General features: G+C 42.2%; 1 protein-coding gene across 1 annotated transcript in view; it reads left to right on the top strand.

Annotated features, from left to right (window-relative positions):
* Window positions 1-9,631: 9,631 nt before the first annotated feature.
* The window catches only part of LOC137649879 (tetratricopeptide repeat protein 7B-like), a 72,986-nt gene continuing 55,513 nt past the window's right edge, over window positions 9,632-27,104 (top strand). Inside the window, exon 1 of the mRNA XM_068382823.1 lies at window positions 9,632-10,024. Within this exon, the coding sequence (XP_068238924.1) occupies window positions 9,898-10,024 (127 nt within the window). The 5' untranslated portion in view covers window positions 9,632-9,897. The remainder of the gene's footprint in view (window positions 10,025-27,104) is intronic.

Consider the following 27,104-nt stretch of genomic DNA (forward strand, 5'->3'; position numbering starts at 1 on the left):
GCAAATACTATGAGTAAATTAGCAATGGTACAAAATCCTGTAAGTCTCATATGGGTTGGTTTGGGTCAAAATTCTATCATGTAAGGTACACTTGAACCCATATAATTGTAATTCTATCTATAAACTCCCATTTATTTTATGGAAGTTGATCAGATAATCTTTATCAAGCTTTTATAGACTTATAGTGTTTGTACACCAGTCGACATTATTGTTAATATTTGTGTTATTGATATTCATTATCACTATGGTGCAGTTTATGTATTTATGTGTTTATTTATTATTATTATTATTATTATTATTATTATTATTATTACTCCGTTCCGTATGTTTATCATATATTTTTATCATATAAAATTTAGTCTCTTGATTGCGTGACGCATTTAATAAAGTGTCATAAATAGCCATAAATTTGACATAGATACCTCTTAGATTATAAATTCAGCTGTGCGCGGATATTAACTTGACCAAAAAAAAAAAAAAAAAAAAAAATCGTATAAAGATCCATTCTATATATGATTGAAATAGAAGATTTTAAATGATTGATATGTTCAGGAACAAAGACCTTTTGGGAAAGTTCGATAATGCTGGGCATGGTGAGCGTAATTGATATGTTAATGTTTTACTATTATTGTTAATAATACTGAGGTCTATGGGAATATTGGTTACAGTGATAAGTAATGTTTCTAACTAAATGAAAGGAATTTCAAGAGTTGAATTAGAATTGCAATTCTAAGGCAGGAGTCGAGTCACATTGCTGAAGATCCGGTCTGTGTTTTTTGTTATTCAAGATTTTATGGATATTTGGTGTGAAATTACTCGCAAGTCAAGTTTAGAAAAGTAAATGTGTGATTGTTATTTTTAACGTTTTTTCACTCATTGGTGGCTTCAATTACTATAGATCTTGCTGTCTGCTCGCAGTAATAACCTAGTGTCTATTGATCAATGTCGCATGTCTGTGCGTGGATGTGGCCTGATTATTACATACCATTGATAAGATAAAATATTTACCCCCAAAGTGCTTTCAAAATAAACAGATGGTTCAACAAGGTTTCAGTCTATGTAGTTGAGGTCTTCCTGAAGTCGCTGACTGGCCCTTATTAGAATAAACGCAATATTAATTTAAAGAATTTTTGAATGGTCACATTTATAATTTAGCAATTATTTGCGTTGATTAATCTCAATCTAGAATATAGTTATCATGAATTAAAAGGTTTTCTTGTTGAATGCGTAAAGTCTAAAAGGAATAGAAATAGAATGAAGAAAAAAGAACTGTAGTGGACCAGTAACAATCGGCAAGCAAAGAAATATTTTTGCACATAAACAGCTATCACTACTACTAGCCAAGCTACAACCGTAGTTGGAAAAGCAAGATGCTATAAGCCCAAGGGCTCCAACAGGGAAAAATAGCCCAGTGAGGAAAGGAAATAAACGATATAAGAAGTAATGAAAAATTAAAATTAAATATTTTAAAAGCATTAAACAACATTAAAACAGGTATTTGATATATAAACTATAAAAGGACTTATGTAAGCCTGTTCAACATAAAAACATTTGCTGCGACTTTGAACTTTTGAAGTTCTACCGATTCAATTACCTGATTATGTCGGATTGATGGAAAAGAAAGCCCATGCAGGTTTAAGATGACATTACAGCCATTTTCAACTTTAGAGCATCCGTTTTTAAGGCACTGTAAAGAAGTATATCCCACAATTTTACCAGAAATAGCAATAAAATCTTTGGTTCTGTGGATGCTAAATAAGTGACACGCAACTGTAGGGGCACAGGTAAGTTATATACTGGATGTGTTATATTTGAATATTTATGAAATAATTTGATGAAGTGGAAGCAGATAGCGAGATCAAAGACATCGCCAAAATAAGAAATTATATATTCTGGACTTTTGTCAACTGTCTTGAAGTAATTAGTTATTATCTATGATTACATCACATAGAACCGTATTTTTTTGTCAGGAATGTGGTGTCTAGATGAGAGATACTAGTAGAAAATGAGGTTTTCAGCACACATTCTTAAGTAAAGGCTCATGATTGTGTAATTTCCGGTCTTCCAAAGATATTTTTTTTCTTCCAAATTTAATGAAAAAAAAAAGAAAATCCCCCCAGTTCTTTCACAGTTTACTTCACGTATAAAAAATAAACCAGCTTAAAGAACCACCACGTTTGCAATGTGATTGTTTAAACAGCCACAAGTTGTTACGGTCTAATACTCTACTACATCATAGACTCGTCATCATCTCCTTCTACGCCTATTGACACAAAGGGCCTTAGTTAGATTTCGCCAGTCGTTTCTATCTTGTGCTTTTAAATCAATACTTCTCCATTCATCTCCTACTTCACGCTTCATAGCCCTCAGTCATGTAGGCCTGAGTCTTCCAATTCTTCTAGTGCCTTGTGGGGCTCAGTTGAAAGTTTGGTGAACTAATCTTTCTTGGGGAAGGCGAAGAGCATGCCAAAACCATCTCCATCTACCCCTCTTGATCTCATCCACATAAAGCACTAAAATAATCTATTTCATAGTTTCATTTCTATTCCTGTCCTGCCATTTAACTCCTAATATTCTTCTGAGGACTTTGTTCTCAAACCTACCTAATCTGTTGGATATTGTTTCATTGTCAATCCACGACTCGTGTCCATATAGTAACACCGATCTCACTAAACTGTTATATAGCCTGATTTTTCTATGTAATTTCATGCGATTTGATTCCCAAAATTTACTCAACCTACCCATTGTCTGATTTGCTTTTTTTAATCTTTCATTAAACTCAAATTCTGAAGACCGTGTATTAAAGATCATAGTTCTTTAATATCTAAATGATTCTACCTCATTAATCCTTTCTCCTTCCAATGGTATTTCATCTTCCATTGCTTATTCCATTCTCATCATCTCTGTTTTTCTTCTATTCATCTTGAGCCCAACCTTATGTGATATTTCATGCATTCTGGTAAGCAAGGTTTGCAAGTCCTGTGGCGTTTTGCTAATAAGGACAGCGTCATCAGCATATTCTAGGTCCGCTAATTTCCTTTTACCAATCCAGCCATCCCCAACTTTTCTATGCATTACAAAATCCATGAAGAGGATAAACAACATGGGTTACAACACATTCCCTTGGAGTACTCTACTGTTCACTGGAAATTAATTTGATAGCACTCTACTAACATTAACTTTTTACTTGCTATGCTCATGAACAGACTTGACCAAATTTACATATTTAAGAGGAACTCCATAATAATGCAGGCATCTCCACAAAATTAGCCAGTGCACACTATCAAAGGCTTTTTCATGGTCCAGAAATGCAATCAAAAGTGGATTTCTACATTTCACACATTACTGTACAATATGTCTTAAAATGAAAATTTGGTCAGTACAACTTCTACCTCTTTTAAATCCTTCTTGTTCATCTCTCAGCTTTTCTTTAGTCTTTCTCTCTAGTCTCTTTAGAATAAGCATAATATATATTTTCATGACGACTGAAGGATGATGCCTCTGTAATTATTGTAATCAGCCAGATCTCCCTTTTTTGCCATTTTCACCAACACTCCTAACTCAACTCCCATTCATCAGGTTTTGCCTTTCATGCCACATTCTACAAAATAATCTTGTAAGTATTCAGGGAGTCACTTCATGTTTGGCCAAAACTATCTCAGTAGTTATTCTATCCTGTCCAGGCAACCATATTTTTTTCAGAATGTATACAGTAAGCATGAATGAACGTTTATTTTTTACCGTTGAAGATCTGATTTACTTGCCTAGAACGCGGCAGATATATTCACCATTAAACCGGTGGATCATATCTTATTTAACAAAATTTTCGGGCATATTATTTGAATATGTGTTGCTCAATTTTATTATTTTATATTATAGAAATTCAACATTCATATGCATAATTTGAAATTAATTTTTCTTGTCTCATCTCGTATTGTTATTTCTGTTCATATATACGTATTTTCTATTAGTAATAAATGTTTCAAATTCAACTTTCAAGTGATGCCAAGTTCATTCTTTGAACTTCTGTAAGAGTGAACGATAAATAAACATCCAACCGGTTCTTTTAAGCAATTCATGCTGAGTCATGCTGATATCTTGATGTCTCTAAATGATTGCAAAGCGAATGGAGCTAGAAATCATCTAGACTTATATCTGTCTCTATCTACCGTTACTTAATTTATATCTTCTTTTAAAAACTGATATTGATATGATTTTGATTTATAATGTATTTTTTCCTGCTTATATGTTTATTATCCTTGCAAATAAACCAATCTATTGTTGATATTCCACCCTTGGTACTTTGATTAGATTAACAAGTTCTTTTATGAAATTGGATAGATTTCTGCTTGATGTAAATGACACATCAGTCTCGACTACAGCGGTAGGCCTACTTTGGAGATCAACCCAAATTTGTCCCAGAATGTCATTCGATGACCGATTTGTTCGAACGCCGAACTTCAGGATCACATTTCACTAGTCACTAGTGGGTAGTCCCACTCGTAGCACTTGTCTTGAATACCAGACTTATCTTCTCTTCTGTGTTTTGGATATGGTCCAGGCATCGATTTCTTTGATTCAGAGCATTTACTACTTTATCTTCATCATTGTATACTTATTGCTTATTATTTTCTTATAGTACAACCCAAATGCTGCTCTCTGTAGGGGAATACCTAAGAATAAAAATCTAACTGTCTGCCATATATAAAAAGTCGGTGTTGTGACGTTACAAGACTTGGCTGCTGCTACCCAAGCTTTATTCAACTTAAACTTTAGTAGATTATTCCCTGAAACAACCATGAACATAATTAGCAATGACCCCATAATAAATGTAATACAAACTATGTTAGATCCACAAAGTAAATCTAATTAAACCAAATAGATACAAATGGAATAAACAAAAGGAAATACAAAAGAAACAGAGAATTACTTGATAAGTTGCTCCGACTGTCCCTCCATCAGGTAAGTAAACAAAATATGAAAAGATCACCAGACAATTTGACAAACGGTTCAGAGTGAGGTATTAAAGACCAAAGGACAAAACAATATTATAACATTCTTCCCCTCTAGATATAAAATTGGTTACATCACTTCATAAGTAATCAATCCCACCCATATCGGTTCGGAGCCCGTGACACCCGGGTTGTTCTACGTACTGGAGGCGATGCAGCCTCTGTTCTGATTTCAGCTTCTGAGTGAAGTCCCATACCTTCTGGAAACTCTTGATGGGTTGTTGTGGGTGACACTGGAGATTGAGATGGTATGGCCTTTGGTGACAATGAAACAGAAGGTAGTTCTTGATTTTCAGAAACAGAATTATCCCTAGGGCATGGGGCCAAGTCACGTAAGGATACCGTTGACTCTCGTCCGCTGGGATGTCTAATGTTAGCATATGTTGGGTTAGCAGATAATAGTTCAACTTCATCCACTAGGGGCTTATTTTTGCTTGTTCTGACAAACTTCCTCAATAATACCTGTCCTGACGACATAAGCCACGAAGGCAGAGAGCTCCCCGAGGATGAGCGGCGCGGAAATCCAAAAAAGCGTTCATGGGGTGTGACATTAGTTGCTGTTGACAGAAGGGATCTAAGTGAATGTATCACATCAGTGAGTACTAATTCCCAGTGCTGATCGGGAAGATTTCGAGACCTGAGTGCCAGCTGGATTACCTTCCATACAGTACCATTGAGCCGCTCCACTTGCCCATTACCGATTGGATGAAAAGGGGTAGTTCGACTTGTTGCAACTCCCTTCTGTGCGAGATAGGTTTTGAGCTCCCTGGACATGAATGAGGTTCCTTGATCCGAATGTATATACTGAGGCATCCCACACAGGCTGAATATTTGTTCTAAGCACTTAATCACTGTAGTTGTGTTCATGTTGGGACACGGAAAAGCGAAAGGAAAACGAGAATATTCATCAACCACAATAAGTAGATATGGGCTGCGTGAGGCCTTTGGAACTGGTCCTTTAAAGTCAATGCTTAATCTCTCCATTGGTTGTGTCGCCTTGATGAGTGTTCCTTCTTGGAATTTGTAGAATCTTGGTTTCAATTCTGCACATATCCTGCAAGAAGCACAGATCATCTAAATGTCCTCAGTGGAAAATTGAAGATTTTTCGATCTCACAAAGTGCAACAAGCGAGTCACTCCTGGATGGCACAGATTCCCATGTAGTTCAGTGAGGGTAGATGACGTAGAAACCACGGAACCGCAAAAAGCTCGGGTGAAGGCATCAGGAACCACATTCTCTTTACCGGGGCAATAATGTACTGTATAACTGAAGGCTGCGAGTTCCATCCACCATTCCTGGATCTTATTATTCTTAACTTTAGTGCGTTTCCTGTTATCAAACATGAAGGCCACAGAATGTTGGTCTGTAACAAGATCAAAGTGTTGTCTTTCAAGAAAATGACTCCACTTACGTACAGCCTCCACCATGGCTTCCTTCTCTACAATGTAATAGTGAACTTCACTTCCTTGTAAAGTCCTAGACATGAAGGCCACAGGCCTGCCATTCTGGTTGAGTACTGCTGAGACTGCTACTTCTGAGGCATCACATTCGACCTCAAAAGGCAAATTTTCATACACAGAGTGTAGTGTTGCTCTTTCAAGTTCTTGTTTGAGTAGTTCGAAAGCCTGCAAAGCTTCTTCATCTAAAGGAAATTTCTTTACTCTTGTCAGTGGTTGAATCTTAGCAGAAAAATTCTGTATCCATTTAGTGTAATAAGCAAACATACCCATTGCCCTCTTTAAAGATCCTTGACTAGTGGGAGGTGGTAGTTCTTGTAGAGGCCGGAGTCTTTCCATGTCAGGCTTTATTACACCATTCCCCACACAGTAGCCAAGAATATTAATGGTACACACAGATTTAATAGTTTTAGTAGCATTGAGGGTTAGGTTCCTCTTGTTGATGACCTCAAGAAAACGCTGCATGTTCTGATCATGTTGTTCTTGAGTGTGTCCAGCAAAAGTGATATTGTCCAAATATGGGAAAGCACCTTGTAAGTTTTCTTCTTTCACCAACTTATTCATAGTTCGTTGGAAGGCTGCAACTCCATTGGTAATTCCGAAAGGTACTCTACAGAACTGGTACAGGCGTCCGTTGGCTTCAAAAGCTGTATACTTCTTATCTGATTCCTTTAGTGGGACTTGGTGGTAAGCGCTTTTCAAGTCAAAAATCGAAAATACGCAATATGTTGAGAGTTCATTAACCATGGTGTCAATCCTTGGTAATGGATAAGCATCCAGTTCTGTATACAAATTTATAGTTTGCGAATAATCAACACACATACTTTTCTTATGCCGATTAAAGGAATCCTTAACCACCACAACTTGAGCTCTCCATCGTGATATGCTATCCTCAATAACACCCTCAGCCAAGAGACGACTAGTCTCCGCTTCAATGAAATCTTTGTCATCTTTACAGTAATGTCTTGATTTAGTGACAATAGGCTTAACAATTAGGTAACGAAGGCTCATCCACAGCAGCGGCTGCCAACGAACAGTAGGGGTTAGCACCAGATAAGTTGAGTGCTGATTTCGGCGCACCATATTCAATAGTCACTTTCTGATGCTGCTCTTGGAAGTCCTGACCAAGTAATACTCCTGAACATAAATCCTTCATTACTGTTAGACGTGTGGATGGATAAGTTTCTCCATTAAGATGAAGCGTCAAGTCTACAATGACATAACCAGGAGAGCTTGTATGCAAAGATTTCTGTGCTAAAGCAACGTCTTTATCAGTGGGATGTATTGGTAGCTTCAATTCCCATGCTACATCTTCATCTATATAACTGTCATCACTGCACGAGTCAACTCCTGTCCTTTAATTATTGTCGAGGTAGCTGCCCAATAGAGGCTCTGAGGAAAAGAGGTACCAGCATTAGCCGCAAGAACAGATGACTGTGAGGGATCAAATACTGTAGCTGTTGTAGATTTACCTCCATATGCAGATTTAGACAGGCACGCTTTTGCAAAGTGCCCCTTCTTGCCACATTTATTGCAAATGGAATCCCGAGCTGGACAGTGTGCACGAATATGATAGGGATCTCCACAAAAAAGCACTTTCTCTTCATGGACAGCGTAGTCGCTATTACCTTAGTTCCAGCAGTTACCTCACAGCTCTCAGACGTTGGTCCACCCTTCACATGATCACCTGTAATAAGTGCATGACCCGATGTAACCACAGTAGTAGTATGCCCAACATGAGGAAGCATATGACTAAAAACTAGCATTACGTTGGGCTAGGTCTAAAGAGTAAGCCTGGTCATAAGCTGCCTGTAAGTCTAGAGTTTTATTTTCGAGAAGACGTTGCCGAATCATAGGTGAGGCCAGGCCATTTATAAAAGCATCCCTGATCAACTCCTCTCTATTGTTCTGCACTAACTGACTTTAAATTACAGTCCTTGCCTAATTTACGCAATTCTCTCAGAAACTCATCCAAAGTTTCCCCTGCCTTTTGTTGGCGAGTAGCAAGTAAATGTCTGGTGAATATTTCATTAGGTGCCTTAACATATAACTTTTCCAACGTGGAAATGGCAGTATCATAATCCACACACTCCTCAATGTATTCATACATATTATGACTGACATAGTTCATGAGTGTCCTTAGTTTATTTGGTGTCCTTTCACCACATTCTTGAATAAAGTTGGAAAACGTCTTGTGTCAATGCCGCCATTCCTTTACTGCAGAAGGGAAGCTAGGGTCCAGATCCAAACGGGCAGGCTTCAATGGTTTCTCCATAGTGTAAGTTGAATAAATTGTTATGACATTAAAAGACTTTGCTGCTGCTACCCAAGCTTTATTCAACTTAAAGACGGTGCATGGGGGATCTTAGATTCCTAGACAAACAAACGAAGTTTATGCAGAGATATGTAAGTAAAATACACAAATTCTACCGTAATTTGCAACCAAGTTCAGGAAAATAATTTATCCTCGCAAACAATGCTCAGGGTAATAAGAACCATTTCATACTGTCAGCTACTTACTGCCGAAGAAGAAAACACACACGGTGTAACTAAGCTTCATTATACACGAGTTAAACAAAAATAAAAAACAAATAGAAATAAAAGAGTGAAGATATTTCCTCACAGTAGCCAATACTTCCGTGATATATTGTAGGCGTTGGTAGGAGTAATCTGTCTTGGGAAGTGTGAATCTTATAATAGACCGATGACATTCAGGCTTTATATAGACCATATTGCATTTAGAAAATGAAATTCGTGTTAAAAATGTAGGTTGCACCTACCAAGTTTTTACATAATTTAAGAAGAAACAAAATCAGTGTAAATCACAATACTTACATACATATCGCTTTTATGGTGTTTTATTTATCCTATTGTGAATTAATTGGCCAGCATTTATACATTGTTTTAGAATTCCTATAAACATAATCATTTAATGTTATGAACATATGTTCATTTAGGAAAACTTCAGAATTATGATATCAATACTTGAGAATGAGGCAGTTTTGGTACTATTTGGGGTTTATATGATAAAGGCGTTTTAGGAAGAGATTGGCCGTGGCCTGTGATGATAAGGTTGTTGTGGTTATGGTTAGAACACTGTTTAGAACGTTGGTGGTAAGCCTGTAAGATGTTCGTTATTAAGATAGGATCGACTTTGTTGACAGTAGGACTGCTCTCTCTTGAAATTGTAGTACTTCCCGCCATCTGACGTCAGAATTCTTAATAAGACACGTTCAAGCTAAAATTATTTATCATTATCACCGTGATATAAGGATAATAACACATATTGGTAATTTTGATGAATAAATCTCATTAATTTTATGAAATATATCTCAAAAGAACTATAAAGAATATGATTGATGGTACGGAATGATGTAAACAAAGATATTTCTCGAACGCTTATCGCCATCGTCTGCAGATTGTCAAAATGTCAGGCAAAACTGGACGTGGTTACAGGCTCGAGGCCGACATAGAAAAAAGCCGAGAGGAATCCAATTGGAAGAAGGTTATAGAACTTGCGGAACATTTGAAGTCCAGAAATCAAGCTGGGTTAGGTGAGTAAAGTTGCGTCAAAAGTTATTCAGAATCATGACCTACTGATGGAAGCAAGGTCACTCCCCCTTTTCCTTTTCAAAGAGATTAAGCGTAGCCTAGCCTTACGAGGCGTAGCCTAGCCTTATACAGGCCTTTCTATGCTAAGCTTTGTCGTTAAAGTGTCAGTGCGAACATTAGTTTATTTATGGTAATATCCTGAAGTACATGCGAATCAGTTGACTTCGGTAAAATTAAAGAATAGTACAATAAACAATTTGGAGAAAATAAATGTTCCTGGTGTATTTTATTGTTTGTAATGTTTCTGATAATGTTTTCTGGAGGAAATCTAAAGTTTTTGAGTTGTGGTGGGTTGACTACCACAAGTGGAAAACTGTAGGTTTGTGCTATGCATTGTCATCAATAACGTACAAATCACTTTAAAATACCCTGTTTACTGGTTTTATTTTATTTATATTAACATGTTTAAAATTGGTTATTTCCACCAGTAATCATCATAAAAAGCCAGTTATAATAAAGTTATTGTAGTCAAAACTCGGTAATAGTAAGATGGCTATCAAAACACAGGGGCTTTTGTTTTTAAGACCTTCTGGAAGCATAGAAAACAAGATTTTTAATCCCATTTTCTGTGGAGTCGTTCGTAGCTCTGTTCATTGTAATAAAAAACTTTAGCATGTTTGCCTATATGTTTGTACTCTTAAGTTAATGGATTAACACTAATTATTTGGGTAATTCTATACTATAGCTCTGACAGCAAATTATCAAATTTAAGTACTTACATTAAAATGTGGGAAGGCCAAGGTTTCGTGTGATATATAAATCTAAGCGGCGCTAGGTCTAGATGTGGTTTAAAAATAGAAATTATATTTGACCCACTTGAGAAAAACTAAGTCCCTTGACTTCATAACTCTCTCAAATTCCTCTTCAGACTGAGCTCTCGTTTCTTCATTTGTATTTTTAAAACATAGATTATGTCATTATTACATCATCGACTGTATTCTACGTAGCAAGAGGTCACCCAAACGTCATAGTTTTTAAACAATGATGATTATCCACATTTTACTTGGGACTAGCATTTTAACAAAACTAGAATCACGTGACTTGAATACCCAATCAGGTGACAGTTTTACTAGGAAACTGAACACTTTTCGACACTTTTCACAATTTCCACCGCTAATTTTTCAGTCTTTTAAGAGCCATGGAGGAGTGTATAACATCAACTACTGATGCGGTTTCTCATTTACCATCTACTTTGACATCAATTTCTGGGGATTTTCTCCCAAGTTCTTGTCTCAATTGTTATTTAAATAATAAAAATTCTTATTTTGCATTATTATGGCAAAATCGAAAGAATATTGAAGTACTGCCAAGATTATGGTGTTATTAAAAGTGAAAGTGACACTATTTGCCCCAACTGTGGTTCTAAGTGCCAACTTGATACTAACAAAAAAGCATTTTGGTGTGACAGAAGGAATGTTGTATGAAAAAACAAGAAGAAAGTGAACAAAGGTGGAGTTTTTACATATCCATTTTTAAGGGAACATGGTTTGAAAAGTCTAATTTAGATATAGAATCTAATTTGTTACTTGTATATAATTATATTAGTTAAATTTAGTTATAAATTTGTTGAAAATAAATGAAATATTTCTCACAAAACTATAAATGATTGGTGCTCATTCATTCGTGAGGTTATTGTGCATTGAGTTATAGAGTCGGAAAGGTGCTGCTCACCTTAACCCTCCAACATAAGGAAGTACGCAGAGGGTTTTTGGTTGTCTTACATTTAATATGGCTGTGTAAGGGGGGGTCACAGGGTTTGTCCCCCCCCTGCTAGGTAAGGATACGGCTATTAGGTTAGGTAAGGTTAGTTGTTCCATAACTGGAATACTTACCTACGCTATTTATTTAGGGGTATTACTTTCGACGAAGCTGAAATGACGAGCCATTAAAATCTAGCAAGGGTTAACTACCCTTACCGCTAGTTAGTGGGGGCAGGGGTGTAGCTTGCTACCGCTCCCACTCACACACCGGTGATTTAGCTCACTTTGCTTTTGGCTCAGATGGTGTACGGTTGATGCTGTTCCTCATCCTTCGCCGTTATTATTGAACTGCCATTAATGTTTTTGTGCTTTTTCTTTGTGATAGTGTGCTTGTGTGTTGACTTCTGCAACCATGCGCACCTGCCCTAGACTCGATGGTCTTCCTTGCGGAACCTTTATCTTGGCCATGGAGACCGATCGCCACACCCTTTATCCCGCCTGCAGAGGTCAACGGTGTGATGGTAACAACTAGTGTAGTGAGTGTCGGGAGTGGCCAGTGGGAGAGGTTTAGGCAACAATGGAAGAAGAAGTCTAAGCGGGATATTTCTCCTGAAGGTTCCTTCGAAGGGGGAAAACCCAAGGCCTCTTCTGTCTCCCGACCTTCCTCTGAAGCTCCTACTCGTTTGGCCTTTTCCGAGAGACCGTCGAGTAGTAGCATAGACCCTTTTATTTGTTGCCAACCCCGGTCCTCGAGAGATGGTGTTGCTTCCCCTTAGCGAAGTGGCCCCACCTCTACCCCCAGGTGAGGTCCTGGGCTCTTCTGTAGATCGTTCGAAATCTCCATTGGTGGATGTTCGTCCTTCCAAAGGGCACATCCTGTTCCTGTGCCTCCTACCAGCCGACCTGCCGACCTACCATCACCATTCCTGTCTCCGGTACAGCCTCCTGAGGCCCTACCTAAGCGTGAAACTGCCCGCCAACGCTCTCCAGCTTGCCAGCGCCCTGCAGTGCACCAGCACTCACCAACATCTCGTCAGCACCAGCCTGCTCCGTCACGCTCTTCAGCTCATCAGCGCTCTACACGTTTCGGCGTTCGTGAGACAAACAGCCTTCACCTGCTCGTCCTCAGCGCCTTCCAATGCCCCAGCAATCTCTCGCGCAACCTCACCTTAGAGAGCAACATTTGCCAGCTCGCCAGCGCTCAACAGCCAACCTGTGCTCCAGCACTCAACAGCCAACCTGCTCTCCAGCACTCAACAGCCAACCTACACTCGCCAGCGCAACTGCACTCTCCCACCCGAGCTCGCCAGTGCTTCCCGAAACCTTGGCGCACTCCTGTGCAATTTCGGTCTCCGGCTTGCCAACGCTCTCCCAAGCTACAGTGCTCTCCTGAGCACAAGCGCCAGCGGTGTCCTGTGCGCCAGCGTTCCACTACGCATATGCGCTCTCCAGTGCAATCTCCAGCTCGCCAGCGCTCACCTGCGCACCTGCCTTCTACTGAAGCTGCTCTCCAGCAACCTCTTGCCCAGTGCTGAACTGTGCGCCCGCGCGCTCTGCGCAATCTAAGGGAACTGCACAACACCCTGCGCATGGTCTTATAGCGCGCTAACGCTCTCCTGCTCAGCGGCTTACTGCGCACCAACGCTCTCCTGCGCAACACTGCATAGCGCCTTGCTACACACCAATGCTCTCTTGGGCACTTGCGCTCACAGTTTCAGCGCTCGACAATGCACCAGCGCTCGCCAACGCACCAGCGCCCACCAACACATTCATGCAATGACCAGCAACAGGTTCTCAAGGCTAAGGAACATCACATTGACAGGTCACCATCGCCTCGTTCCCCTCCCCGCAAATGCCTTTCAGCGCCTCTGCCGAGGAAAGGGGAATGGGCCTCTACAGAATGGTTCCGGATTTCGAAACAGCCTTCCTCTAAGGCGGACCCACCTACAGCAGAGACTCTTTGTAGGGATCCTTCAGTTCCTTTCCTTTCAGGGGATTTGTCTGACAGTGCGTCAGTCGGTGAGCAGCCATGGTTCAGTGCTATTGTTAGGGCATTGGTACAGGCCTTCAATCCTGCTCTGTCTGGCCGCTCTTCGGAGCATCCTACAGCTCCAGCAGACCATCTGAAAGGAACCATGGCTGCTACTTCTTCCCTGAAAGGGAAGAGAGGAGTTTTTTTGACGCTGTTACTTCCCGAGGGTAAAGCTGACTCTGGTTAGACTATCAAGGCCTGCTCCTCCTGCATCTTCCTCGGGATACTCTCCTACCTCACCTCTGCCGAGGGAGTCGCATGAGGAAAGGACTTCCTCCCTTCTACCTTCAAGGGAAGCCTCCCCTCACGCGGAGAGTTTCCCACCACCAACGGAAATCCGGAGGGTCACGACATCTCGGCCTTCGATGCTGGAGTCCTATCTCCTTCCTCTGAAGGAGTCCAAGGACTCCAAGAGTCTTCCAAAATCCTCTTCTAGGACTTCTAAGTCTACAGAGACACCCGGTCACTCGAGGGATGTCCGCAACCCACCCCGAGAAGAGCTCTCGGGGATGGAAGAAGAAGACTTCACCGCAAGTCAAACGTCAGAAGGAGAGCAAAAAGAGTCAACATGCATTCTGGCAGGTTCTGACTCTCATAAGGGTTCTCAATGGGTTTACCGACTCGGAGATATCCCTATGAGAGGCCAAAGATACGGTCTTAGACCGTGTCTTTGGCACCCAGATACCCTCAAAGACCAGTGCAGCCTTGCCCTTGCCTCAGGGTCTGAAGAGTGCCAGGGCTAAGATCGCCTTACAGCTCTCCAAATATGCTTCCTCTTAATGTTCCGGCTCTACCAACAAGCTTCTTCCACCTCCTCGTATCCAACAGAGGAGGTATTTTGAGATTTTGGATGAGCCTCGTCCAGCTCTTCCTCTCCATAAGAGACTCTCCAATTGACAGGGCTCTTTCACGGCAACCGAGATCCTTAACCAGGAGAAGGTCACGAAGTACGCCATGCAGGCTACTTCGTGGCTTGATGTCTAGTTTGGGACCTTGGGAATTCTGGTACGGACTGAGGATTTCTCCAAGGAACGTACCAGGAAAGCAATGGAGACTTTCCTGCTTTCAGGCACTCGCACAATTACGTTTATCACCCACCAAGTTTGGAACTTGTGGGCGAATACCATCCTGAAATGTCGGGACACAGTGTCAGAGATTCCACCACCAAGTCCCAAATGCCAAGATCACTAGTTTCAGATATTCCTCTCTAGAGGGAGCCCATCTATTTGACCCTAAGGATGTAAGGGGCTTCGACTTCAAAACCCTATAAACCACCAGCTCCTCAGCAGTACTGTCCAGCCAAGACCATGACGAACAAGACAGCAGCAAAAGACCACGGTGTCTAAGAAGCCCTTTCCTGCCAAGGACAGGAAAGGCACCAAGTCCTCCAGGGGAGGAAAATATCCTAAGGGAGCGGCCAAGGCCGTAAAACGCTAGGATAGGCACACCCCCTGCTTGTCCACCAGTAGGGGGATGCCTACAAAGTTGCTCAGACAGGTGGAAGCAACTTGGGGCTGACCCTGGAAAATAACCTCTCTGCCTCCCCTGACCAGGAATCCAGTGTCAATAGACTCCTTTGCCATGGGATCAGCAAAGGGGCTGGCCCTTCGGGCAGAAGTCCAGACCCTGTTGAAGAAGGTTGCTCTCCTGGAGGTCCTCAGCGGATCCCCAGGCTTCTTCAGTCGGCTCTTTCCTTTGTAAAAGGCGTCTGGAGGCTGGAGACCAGTCATAGACCTCTCGGCTCTGAACAAATTTGTCAAACAAACTCCGTCAGCATGGAGACAGCAGACACGGTCAGACTAGCGGTAAGATCACAGGTCTTCATGTGCATACTGAATCTAAAGGACGCATACTTCCAGATCCCAATCTATCCGTCTTCAAGGAAGTACTTAAGATTCAGCCTCGACAACAGGAAATACCAGTTCAAGGTGCTGTGCTTCGGTTTTACCATAGTACCTCGTCTTCACCAGTGTTTGCCCTAGTGTCATCTTGGGCACATAGGATTGGCATCCATTTCCTTCTGATGCTTTGCCGTAATCTGGGGATCATGGTGAACCTAGAGAAGTCATCCCTGCTTTCTACGCAGAGACTGGTATACCTAGGCATAATAATAGACACCAGTCTCCACAGAGCCTTCCCATCAGACGACTGAATAGCAAGACTGAGAAAGGTCGCAAGACCCTTTCTCAGACTTGCGACCCTTCTCAGACAAGAAGAACTTCCAGCCCAGACATGGTTATGTCACCTTGGTCACCTTTAATCACTGGCCCATCTAGTTCCCAATGGTCCCCTCAGGAGTGATAAAAGAAATTAGAATGAAACTTGAAAATGAAAAATGGCATTCATGGATAACTTATCATAATCATGAAGAAGCATTCAATGCAATATGTAACATCAATGATATCAAAATTAGTAAGTTAAATGTCATGGGTGCCCTATGTGATAAGATACCAAACAGTTTGGATGTATATAGACCTGCTGACTGGTTTGAGAAAGATATCGATATAACTATGCTCCCCCAAAGAAAGCCAAAACCACCAATGTGGCTTGTTGCCGAGCCTAAAGGGAGTAATGGGAATTATTTTAAAATTAGCAAACTAATTCAGAAAAAGGTAGGAACCAATGCACCAGGTGATATATCTCGCTTTGGGAAAAATAGCTTCCTAATCCATGCAAAATCATACACGCAATCAGTTATACTGTCTAACCTTAAGACAAGCAGTGATGAGGATATGTTAGATGTCAAACCCCACCTAAACTTTAGTTACGGAAAGGGAGTAGTCTTCAATAAAGATATGTATGAATTTACAGAAGAGGAAATACTAGCCATGTGCCCATTAACAGTGTGGAAAGTGCACAAGATTCCTAGGACGTCAATGATTATCCTTACTTTCCAGGATGCTGATGTGCCTTTCCACATCGATATTGAAAATGAAAGAATAAAAGTTTGACCTTACAAACAAAAGCCCTTACAATGTTTCAAGTGTTTCAAATTTGGACATCCTTATAAAGTTTGTAAAAATGAAAAAAATGTGTAGCATCTGTTCCAAACCTTATCATGGAGAGTGTACACTTGAGCCCAGCTTTTTGAACTGCAATTCAAACCATAAATCCACTGACAGGAGCTGGGAGATTTATAAGTTTGAAGAAGCAGCCCTCAACAAATCCAGTGTAGAACACATAAGTGTAGGACATGCCAAAAGACTACTGAAAAAACCAAACAGCTATGCAAAGGCACTGAAAGCAAGAGAAAATATACCACAGGAGACATCGAACCCACATAGGCTAGTGCTGCCAGTAATTCCAAGAAAAGAAATACATCATCTAATGATAGTAAAGTTTTGCGTGACAAAGTAAGCATATTGCCTTCCAAGGCTTTGCCACTGTGTATTAAAACTGCGGCACTGCCCACTTCTATACAAACTTCATCCCCCATTACCAGCAATAGTACTAACCTCTCTCAGGCCATGTCCTTGCCTGATTTGATGGAGGTTCCACCCAAAACAAAGTTACCAGGTGCACCTGTGGGAGGGAAGGTGCAAAAACCTGGTAGATCCTCACCACCTATAAATAGGAAAAGAGAGAGACCTTCATCTCTCTCACCCCCTTCCATAAGAAATACAGTGAACCCTCGCTACTTCGCGGTTTTACCATCGCGGATTCACCACTTCGCGGATTTTTTCCATAACCCATATATATACAGTAATATATATATATATATATATATATATATATATATATATATATATATATATATATATATATGCATGTATTTATGTATATATGTATGTATGTATATATGTAGGTATGTATATGTGTATACATATAAATATATATACTGTATATATACACACACATATATATATATATATATATATACAGTAGGGTCCCGAATTAAGCGTGTTCGAATTACACGATTCCCCTTTTCCACGATCGCTATTTTTCAAAAATAAATTTTCTGTATCCACGAGGCTGTTCAAAGTTCGCGAGTCAAGCGCTACAAAATGTATCAAATCTATAGTCTTTTTAAGTATATTGGTAGCCCTAAATACGGTGATTTATAATAAATGTTACAAAACAATATTAACATTACATTTCATTAACATAATTTCATAATGAATAGCCTATTTAAGGATAAAATTCCACATCAACAATGAAATCAACTGTTAACTGTGTGAGTCCAGCTGACAAAATGTAAACAGAAATGTGGTTACGTTCTCGGCAATCTTTATCTTTCTCCAACCTTACGATAATTGTAATGGTAGTGTTAATGATGGTACACTATATTAAAGCATTATTTTTGTTTAGTACAGTATATTTAAAAGCCTTATTTTTCCCTCTGGGCGTTCAAGGTTTTCACGAGTAGACTGGGTTCGTTTATCGGCAGTGAATAGCCTAAACTTCGGTAACGAGTCGTCAATATTTTGTCATATTTTAAACAGTAGGCTATACATTTGATTTGCAAACATTGGTTTTGTAGAGTAGACGGTAAAATAAAATCTAGAGAGAGAGAGAGAGAGAGAGAGAGAGAGAGAGAGAGAGAGAGATTTGATGGCAGAAATCTCTCTCTCTCTCTCTCTAGATTTTATTTTACCGTCTACTCTACAAAACCAATGTTTGCAAATCAAATGTATACTGTTTAAAATATGACAAAATGTTGACGACTCGTTACCGAAGTTTAGGCTATTCACTGCCGATAAACGATAACAAACCCTTTAATGCAAACTAACTGTATCCTTTGATATTCCTCTATATTTATCACGAATTCCTTCTATACCTCCTCAGACACTCTTATTTCAAATATCTAAATTATTCTTATCACAACTAACACCATCTAGTCATTTTCATTCCATTATATCTATTATTCCTCTGAATCTTATTCCCTTTCCTTATTCTGTTTATTCGATGGGATTCGTTTTTCCCTTTACCGTCTTTCAGAATCTATTTTTAGCCACTGGCAACCAAATCCCCCCTTCCCCCGTCTCCTACCGTCTCCCCTGCGAGTCCACCCAGCCTATCTCATCACTCCCCCCCCCTTCATCCTCCCCTTTTCTAGGTCTGTAACCTTCTGCGTCATAATCTCTCTCTCTCTCTCTCTCTCTCTCTCTCTCTCTCTCTCTCTCTCTCTCTCTCTCTCTCTCTCTCTCTCTCTCTAGATTTTATTTTACCGTCTACTCTACAAAACCAATGTTTGCAAATCAAATGTATACTGTTTAAAATATGACAAAATATTGACGACTCGTTACCGAAGTTTAGGCTATTCACTGCCGATAAACGAACCCAGTCTACTCGTGAAAACCTTGAACGCCCAGAGGGAAAAATAAGGCTTTTAAATATACTGTACTAAACTAAAATAATGCTTTAATATACCATCATTAACACTACCATTACAATTATCGTAAGGTTGGAGAAAGATAAAGATTGCCGAGAACGTAACCACATTTCTGTTTACATTTTGTCAGCTGGACTCGCACAGTTAACAGTTGATTTCATTGTTGATGTGGAATTTTATCCTTAAATAGGCTATTCATTATGAAATTATGTTAAGGAAATGTAATGTTAATATTGTTTTGTAACATTTATTATAAATCACCGTATTTAGGGCTACCAATATACTTAAAAAGACAATAGATTTGATACATTTTGTAGTGCTTGACTCGCGAACTTTGAACAGCCTCGCAGATACAGAAAATTTATTTTTGAAAAATAGCGATCGCGGAAAAGGGGAATCGTGTAATTCGAACACGCTTAATTCGGGACCCTACTGTATATATATATATATATATATATATATATATATATATATATATATATATATATATATATATATATATATATATATATATCTAAAGTAGGAAGATGTGATGTAGTTCTAAGGGAAAAGTATGGGAAATATGTCTGGGTAATAAGCAAAGCTCTACCTCCAGTTTGTTTCTTCATTATGATCAGAGATAAACGTAAACAAAACATTGGTTGCCATTTTTTATCGTGCTTTTTAGCGTGTTTAGGAAACGCATGATATAAAATCGCCTTTAATATTTGTGCCTGTTTTAGTTTAGGGTACTGTAGTACATGCATTAAGTGTTCTGTACATTAAAGGGTAGTTTGTTAACAGTACTACGTACAAGGGAAGGTTTTAAAAGTCTGAGTATACATGTTGAATAAATAGGTAAATATGGTGTCACTACTTCGCGGATTTTCACCTATCGTGGCCGGGTCTGGAACCTATCTACCGCGATAAACGAGGGTTCACTGTATTAGAGTTATGACATCAAATAAATATGATGTTTTGTCTGTTGATGTTTCTGATCAACCAGAAGACAATTTAAATAAATCAGAAATTCAAGTTGAGATCCATCATCCCCCTCAACAAGTGGATCAGGATGACAACAAGAAAAGCACAAACAAATAACTATATTTATCAAGACCCTCTCTAATAAAACCACCGGGAAATAGCATTAGATCAAAAATTGTTAATGGGAAGACTTCATCTAAAAGCTCTTCCAAAAAATAAACCAGAGTTTTTTTCCTCCATTTTGCAATGGAATTGTCAGTGTTTAAGGGCCAAATATGAAGAACTTAAGCTCTTAGTTTACGAGCATTCTCCCATAATCGTAAGTCTACAGGAGAGCAAACTTGATGCTAATACCCCTTTTTCTCGCAAATATATTAGTTATAGGACACCTTATGATCACGGAGTGGGGAGCCATGGCGGAAGTCTCATATACGTTCGTCAAGATGTTCCCCAAATACCTATATCTGTCCGTACACCTCTGCAGGCAGTGGTTGTACAGATTGATATAGGGAGAAAATATACAATCTGTTCACTGTACTTGCCTCCAAATGATAACATATTGTATGAAGATTTAGTAGAAGTGATTCAACAGCTACCTCAACCTTTTCTTTTACTTGGAGATTTGAATGGTAGACATCCATTGTGGGGTGATGTTTTAGCAAACACCAGGGGCAATATTATATCATCAATTGTGGAAAACGAGGATGTCGGACTCCTTAATACAGGAGAACCTACACACTTCCATGTACAGACGGGTACCTTGTCATGCGTCGACCTTTCAATTGCAAGCTCTAACCGTCTCCTTGATTTCGATTGGAGGACATTAGATGATTGGCATACTAGTGATCATGCACCAATCATTATAAACACCAACAATGGTCCACCTTTACAAAGATCTCCACAATGGAATCTTGATAAGGCGGACTGGGATAGATTTCGTGAGCTAAGTGAAATTGAAGGAAATGCAGAACAGTTTGAAAATATTGATGATGCCATAGACTTGCTTAATGGAACCCTTCATACAGCAGGAGTTAATTCAATTCCTAAAACAACAGGGTTATTCAAACGACGACCAGTCCCTTGGTGGTCTTCAGAACTAACTGCCCTGCACAGAGCCACAAGAAGGTCTTTAACTCGACTGCGCAGACACCGCACTGAGGGCAATTTAATTATATACAAAAAATGTAGAGCACAGTTCCGTCGTGCCATGAAGGAAGCTAGGCGCCAATGATGGATGTCTTTTGTTTCCTCCATTAACAGTAGAACACCACCATCTGCTGTGTGGAGGAAAATAAAAAAGATTGCCGGTAAATTTACCCCGAACCCACCACCAGTGTTGAAGGTGAACGGTCAGTATGTGACTGAAGCAAATGATGTCAGCAATGCCCTGGCTGAACATTTTACAAATGTATCCAGCAAGTGTGAAGGAGCTCCTGGTCACCGGTATAGGAGCAACGAGGAAAAGAAAATTTTAAATTTTGTAACAGGAAGGAAAATCATATAATTCTCCTTTTACTGAATGAGAATATGATTCCGCTCTTACTAATTATAACAATACAGCCCCTGGACCCGATGGAAATTCCATATGCAATGATTAAACATGTATATTTTAATACAAAGTTATTTATTTTAAGCATCATTAACAGTAGAACACCACCATCTGCATCATTTTAGCCATCATTTTAGCCTTTTTAAAACCTGGTAAGGACAAGTTGTTCCGTAACCGAAATACAAACCACGCTATTTACGTAGGGTATTACTTTCGGCGTAGCTGAAAATGACGAGCCATTAGATTTTAACGAGGGTTAACTACCCCTGCGCTAGTTAGCAGGGGTAGGGGAGGGGTAGCTTGCTACCCCTCCCCCCTCACACACCGGTGAAATGTCTCGTTTCATTTTTGGCTCGGACGATGTGCAGATATGTCTGTCTTTCGTCCTCGCTTGGCAGCCATTTAATGTTTTGTCTTTACTTAATTACTTACTTTTCTTATACTCAATATATATGTAAACATATTTTCATGTTTATGTATATATTTGAGTATAGAAATCAGTAAGTTTCCTTTTCAGTGTTCGTGCTGTGTGTGTGTAGTGTACGATATCACCGCGTAGCCCGCCGGCAGTCAGGCCACCACGGTGTAATTTCATGGATCGCGATCTCTTCCTTGGTCCTTCGGTTCTTCCTTCGGCTCCTTCCTCAGGCGCCGTGGGAAGTCGTCATCGCTGGACTTATTTTTGTTTCTCCGCTGCTCCTCCTTTCCTACGGGGAATGTGGGTTTCAGCGAAGGAGACATAAGAGTGTAGTTTGACTACGGTCTCTCTCTCTCTCTTGAGGTCGTTCACCCTTTACTACGTACTACCTTTACTACGTACTACCTTTACTACGTACTACGGTAGTTTCCTACCCGTGTCAGGTGGAGTTGCTACGCCGTACATTTTATCTCTAAATTATTTTGTATGGAATCTAATTGTATTTGTTAACTTTTCAGCTTTTGTAGAACGCTTCCCTTCGGGGTTTTTCGTTCTTACTTTTAGTGAACATTCTTAATTGAATTACATAATTATAATTGTTATAATTCTGTTTTTTGTTACAGTTCTCCGCCCTTCCCCCTTCCTCGTGAGTGTAAGTGGTGTTGAGGGCACATGCCTGTTTTGTAATTCTTGTTTGTTCCGACACAGAGACTTACCTCGAAACACTTTCTTAGGAGTTACTAGTATCTCCTCTCAAACGACCAGAGTTTTGTGTAGTTTACCCTACTCCCATTCTCTATAGTGACCTGCTTGCAGGAGAGAACGTGACCTGATCTCATCAGTAAGTTTTCTGGTCGCGTCGTGTTCGCACGCCGCTCTCAATTCTCTGTGCGACCCCCTTTGTGCTCGTTACCACGTGGTTACCACATGGTCTTGATTCGTTCACGAGTGATTAGTGCCTTAACTGTGTTCTTTGCTATCGTTCCTTTGTGCTTTTACTGGCGTTTTAGTGCTTTCCCTTTTGCTTTATACTTGTGTCTAGCAATCTTTTGTGTTGTGCTATGGAACACTCTCGCCGTTGTCCTGGGCCTAGAGCCGGGAAATCGTGTGGGACTTTCTTGTCCAAGCCCGATGTGGATCCTCATTCGCTGTGTACCACGTGTAGGGGTAAAGCCTGTTCGCCGTCAGACACGTGTCCCGAATGTGCCGATTGGAGCGAGGTCCAATGGGTGAAATTCGGCACGAAGAAGAAGAAGGCTTCGAAGCGTTCTCCTAGGAAAACTAGCTTGTCTTCCCCTGCGACGTCGGCAGGAGAGGGGTCAGGTAGAATTCATTCTTCTTCCCCTACCCAGAGTAGGGGACGAGGTAAGTCCGTGAAGTGTAAGAAGTTGGTGCCTCTTTCCCAAGGGAGTGATGTTGTGGGGGAGTCTTCTTCTTCCAGGGCAGATCAGGCGCCTGTGAGTGTAGTGGGGGTCCGAGGGACGTGGGTCTCTCACGTAGGGGTCGCGTCTCAACGGAGGACCCCATGTGGTCTAATAATGTTCCATTTTCGTCACCAGATTATTGGGTAGAGGCCTCAGGAGCTTCAGCTACGGAAGGTGCCATCTGCAGAGAAGAGTCCCCGCAAGAGGATCCGCTGGCTTAGGATGTACCAAGGACGCCGATGACGTCCCCACTGGACATGGAGGAGGGCCTAAGCGAGGCCTTCCCCTTCATGGCTCGTTCATCGGCGTGGTTACTGGCAAAGCCATCAGTTACGGAGAATTTCCTGCTGCCATCTACGTCAGGAGTACGGCGTAGCCCCATGAATCCACCGTCCGGTACGAGGTACGGAGGTGAGTCAGACTCGTCGGGCCGAGACTCGTCGGGCTCTTCAAGTGAGGAACGTCGGAGGTGCCACAGGAGGAAGAGAGATCGGTCTGTGAGGAGGAACTCCCCTTCGCGGTCTCCCACAGGATCTTGGGACAAGAGGAGTCCTCGTTCCCCTCCAAGCAAAAGCAGGAGACCAAGCTCTCCACAAGGGACATGGGTATTCGTCCCAAGCAATAAGCTGAAGGGCCTTTCTAAGTCCTCAAGTTTGTTACCTGAGCGGCCGGGAGACAGTCCTCCTAGAAGGGCCTCCAAGAGCCTCGCCAGGGAGTCAGCCGATGAGCGGAGGGCCTCGTCTTGTAGGCCTAAGTCCCGTCCTAGAGACACTCAATCCGCCCAGCGGAGGGAGTCGTCGCCTAGGATGTGCAGCCTCGACAGGTCTCCCCATCGAGATGATAGACGGAGACGAGCACCTCCGTTGAACTATTTCACGGAAGAGGCCGTCCCCTCGACAATACCTGAGGGGGCAGGAGACAGTCCTCCCAGAAGGTCCTCCAAGAGCCTCGCCAGGGAGTCTGCCGATGAGCGTGGGGCCTCGTCTTGTAGGCCTAAGTCCCGTCCTAGAGACACTCGAGCCGCCCAGCGGAGGGAGTCGTCGCCTAGGGTGGGCAGCCTCGACAGGTCTCCCCATCGAGATGATAGACGGGGACGAGCACCTCCGTCGAATTATTTCACGGAAGAGCCTGCCCTGTCGACAACGGCCTCGAGGAAGAAGGAAACGTCGGACGTCGAGGATAGAAGGAACCGAGGGTCCCGTCAATACGAAGGTGCCCGTGACCATGCCTCTCCCCAACGCAGGATGGAGGAAGTGGATGGTGAGACGACGTCGGCGACGGAGGACTCCGCGTATAGGAGGGTACTCTCCTTGATTAGAGGATACAATAGCCTGGTGGAACCTGTCCCACAGGAGGAGGAGGCGGCATGGACTTCGGGCTTGAACAAGTTCCTAGCCGCCCCCGCCCAGAAGAAGTCCTCTCTATCCCTTCCTGAGTCCAGGAACGTGGGAATAGGGAGAACCCACATAGACAGGGTTATAGCCCGCAATAGCGATTCCAGCAGAGGCTATAGCGCGGCGAAACTCCTGCAGGGACTTGTCCCAAACTAAATACTACACGTTGGAAGGTAGACCAAACGGGGCATGCAAGACAGAGGAAACCCTGGACATCCTTTGCCAGGGCTTCTCAGACGAGAGGGCGACTTCAGCGTCCACCTTCTTCTCCCAGTCCGAGTCTGTGATGATGGAGGAGATGTCTAAGGACATAGTTAATGTGGCATCATGGTTGGATTGGTGGGCTACCACCTTAGTGGGCACCCAGATCCCAACAGACTCTATGGAGCCGGCCAAACGTGAGGCTCTGAACGAGTTGTTGGGGTCAGGTAGCCGCGCCCTAAAGTTCCTAACTTTTCAGTCCTTAGCTCTCTCCGCGTACTGGGTACTGCGGAGAAGAGACGCCCTGGTCAAGAACCTGCCTATGAAAATACACGACAGGGAGGCGAAAGCCTTAAAGAATAGCTCAGTGTGGGGAGAGCATCTTATTCCCACGAAGAAGGGGGAGGAGGTTGCAGATAAGTTGGCCAAGAAGAGAGAACACCCCGTTCTTAAGCCACAGACTGCGCGACGACCTGTCTTCAGGAGACCCGTGACGGAAGCGCCCTCGACTGTGCGTCGACCTGTCTTCAGGAGACCCGTGACGGAAGCGCTCTCGACTGCGCGTTCCGTCCCGGCACAAGGAAGGCGAGAACCTTCGTCTGGACAATGGCCTCACTCAACAAATTCTCCCCATAGGGGATCTTCTTCGACGCCCCCAACTTACAGGAGTGCATACTCCTCCTCCAGAAGAGGCCGAGCAGGCCGATTCTCCCGTAGGTGATAAAGTGGAGAACCCCCTCCCCTGCCCAAGCCTCAGGTAGGGGGATGCCTCAGTCTCTCATGGCAAGCATGGAAGCTCCACGGAGCAGATCCGTGGACAGTAACAGTAGTGAAGGAGGGCTACAGGATTCCCTTTTCGAAAGATCCACCTCCGCTGATTCCTGCGAGTCAGGCGGACTGGTTAGTTCCCAAGGACCCGGCGAAAAGAGCAGCATTGGACGTGGAAGTCACGACGATGTTGCGGAAAGGAGCCTTGGAAACAGTAAGGTTACCAGGCCCAGGGTTTTACAGCCGCCTGTTCCTGGTGGAAAAAGTGATAGACCTGTCAGCCCTCAACAAATTTATCCGCAAGATCACGTTCAAAATGGACACCCCAAGAACGGTCATGGCGTCCTTGAGGGAGGGAGACTTTATGATTTCTTTAGACCTCAAGGACGCCTATTTCCAGGTCCCTATTCACCCAACAAGCAGGAAGTTTCTCCGGGTGAAGTGGGGTGCCCAGGTTTTACAATTCAAGGCCCTGTGCTTCGGTCTTTCCACAGCTCCCCAGGTATTCACGAGGGTGTTTACGACAGTCTCCGTATGGGCCCACGAACGGGGCATTCGACTCATCACATACTTGGACGACTGGCTACTCCTTTCGTCCTCAAAGGAAGACTTGAAACAGCAGGGCGAAGATCTCCTGCAATTGTGCAAAAACCTGGGCATCACAGTCAACTTGGAGAAATCTCAGTTGACCCCAACCAACAGGATGACTTACCTGGGAATTGTTCTGGATTCGTTACAGGTCAAGGCCTTCCCATCCGTAGACAGGCTGAACAACCTGGACCGAGTTCTCCCTCCCTTCCTTCTAGGACATCCCAGAAGAGCGAAGGATTGGCAGAGGTTGGTAGGACATCTGGTGTCCTTAGAGAAGTTAGTTCCTCACGGGAGACAGAACCTGAGGAGGGTCCAATGGAACTTAAAGGAACATTGGAACCAGAAAAGTTCCCCGGACATGGTGGTGCCTGTTCTGCAAGAGACCAGACAAGCCTTAGAGTGGTGGCAGGATCGGTCACACACCCTAAAGGGGATGCCACTGTCCGCCCAACCTCCGGAAATCCTTCTGTTTACGGACGCATCGAAGGAAGGGTTGGGAGCGCATCTCCGGGAAAAGACAGCGAAGGGGACTTGGACAGAAAGGGAGAAGTCCCTACACATCAATGTCCTGGAGATGAGAGCGGTCCAGGAAGTCTGCAGACACTTCGAGGAAGACTTGAAAGGGAATTCTGTGGCCCAGATGTCAGACA

The sequence above is a fragment of the Palaemon carinicauda genome, chromosome 1 (assembly GCF_036898095.1).
Source record: "Palaemon carinicauda isolate YSFRI2023 chromosome 1, ASM3689809v2, whole genome shotgun sequence".
Taxonomy (NCBI): domain Eukaryota; kingdom Metazoa; phylum Arthropoda; class Malacostraca; order Decapoda; family Palaemonidae; genus Palaemon; species Palaemon carinicauda.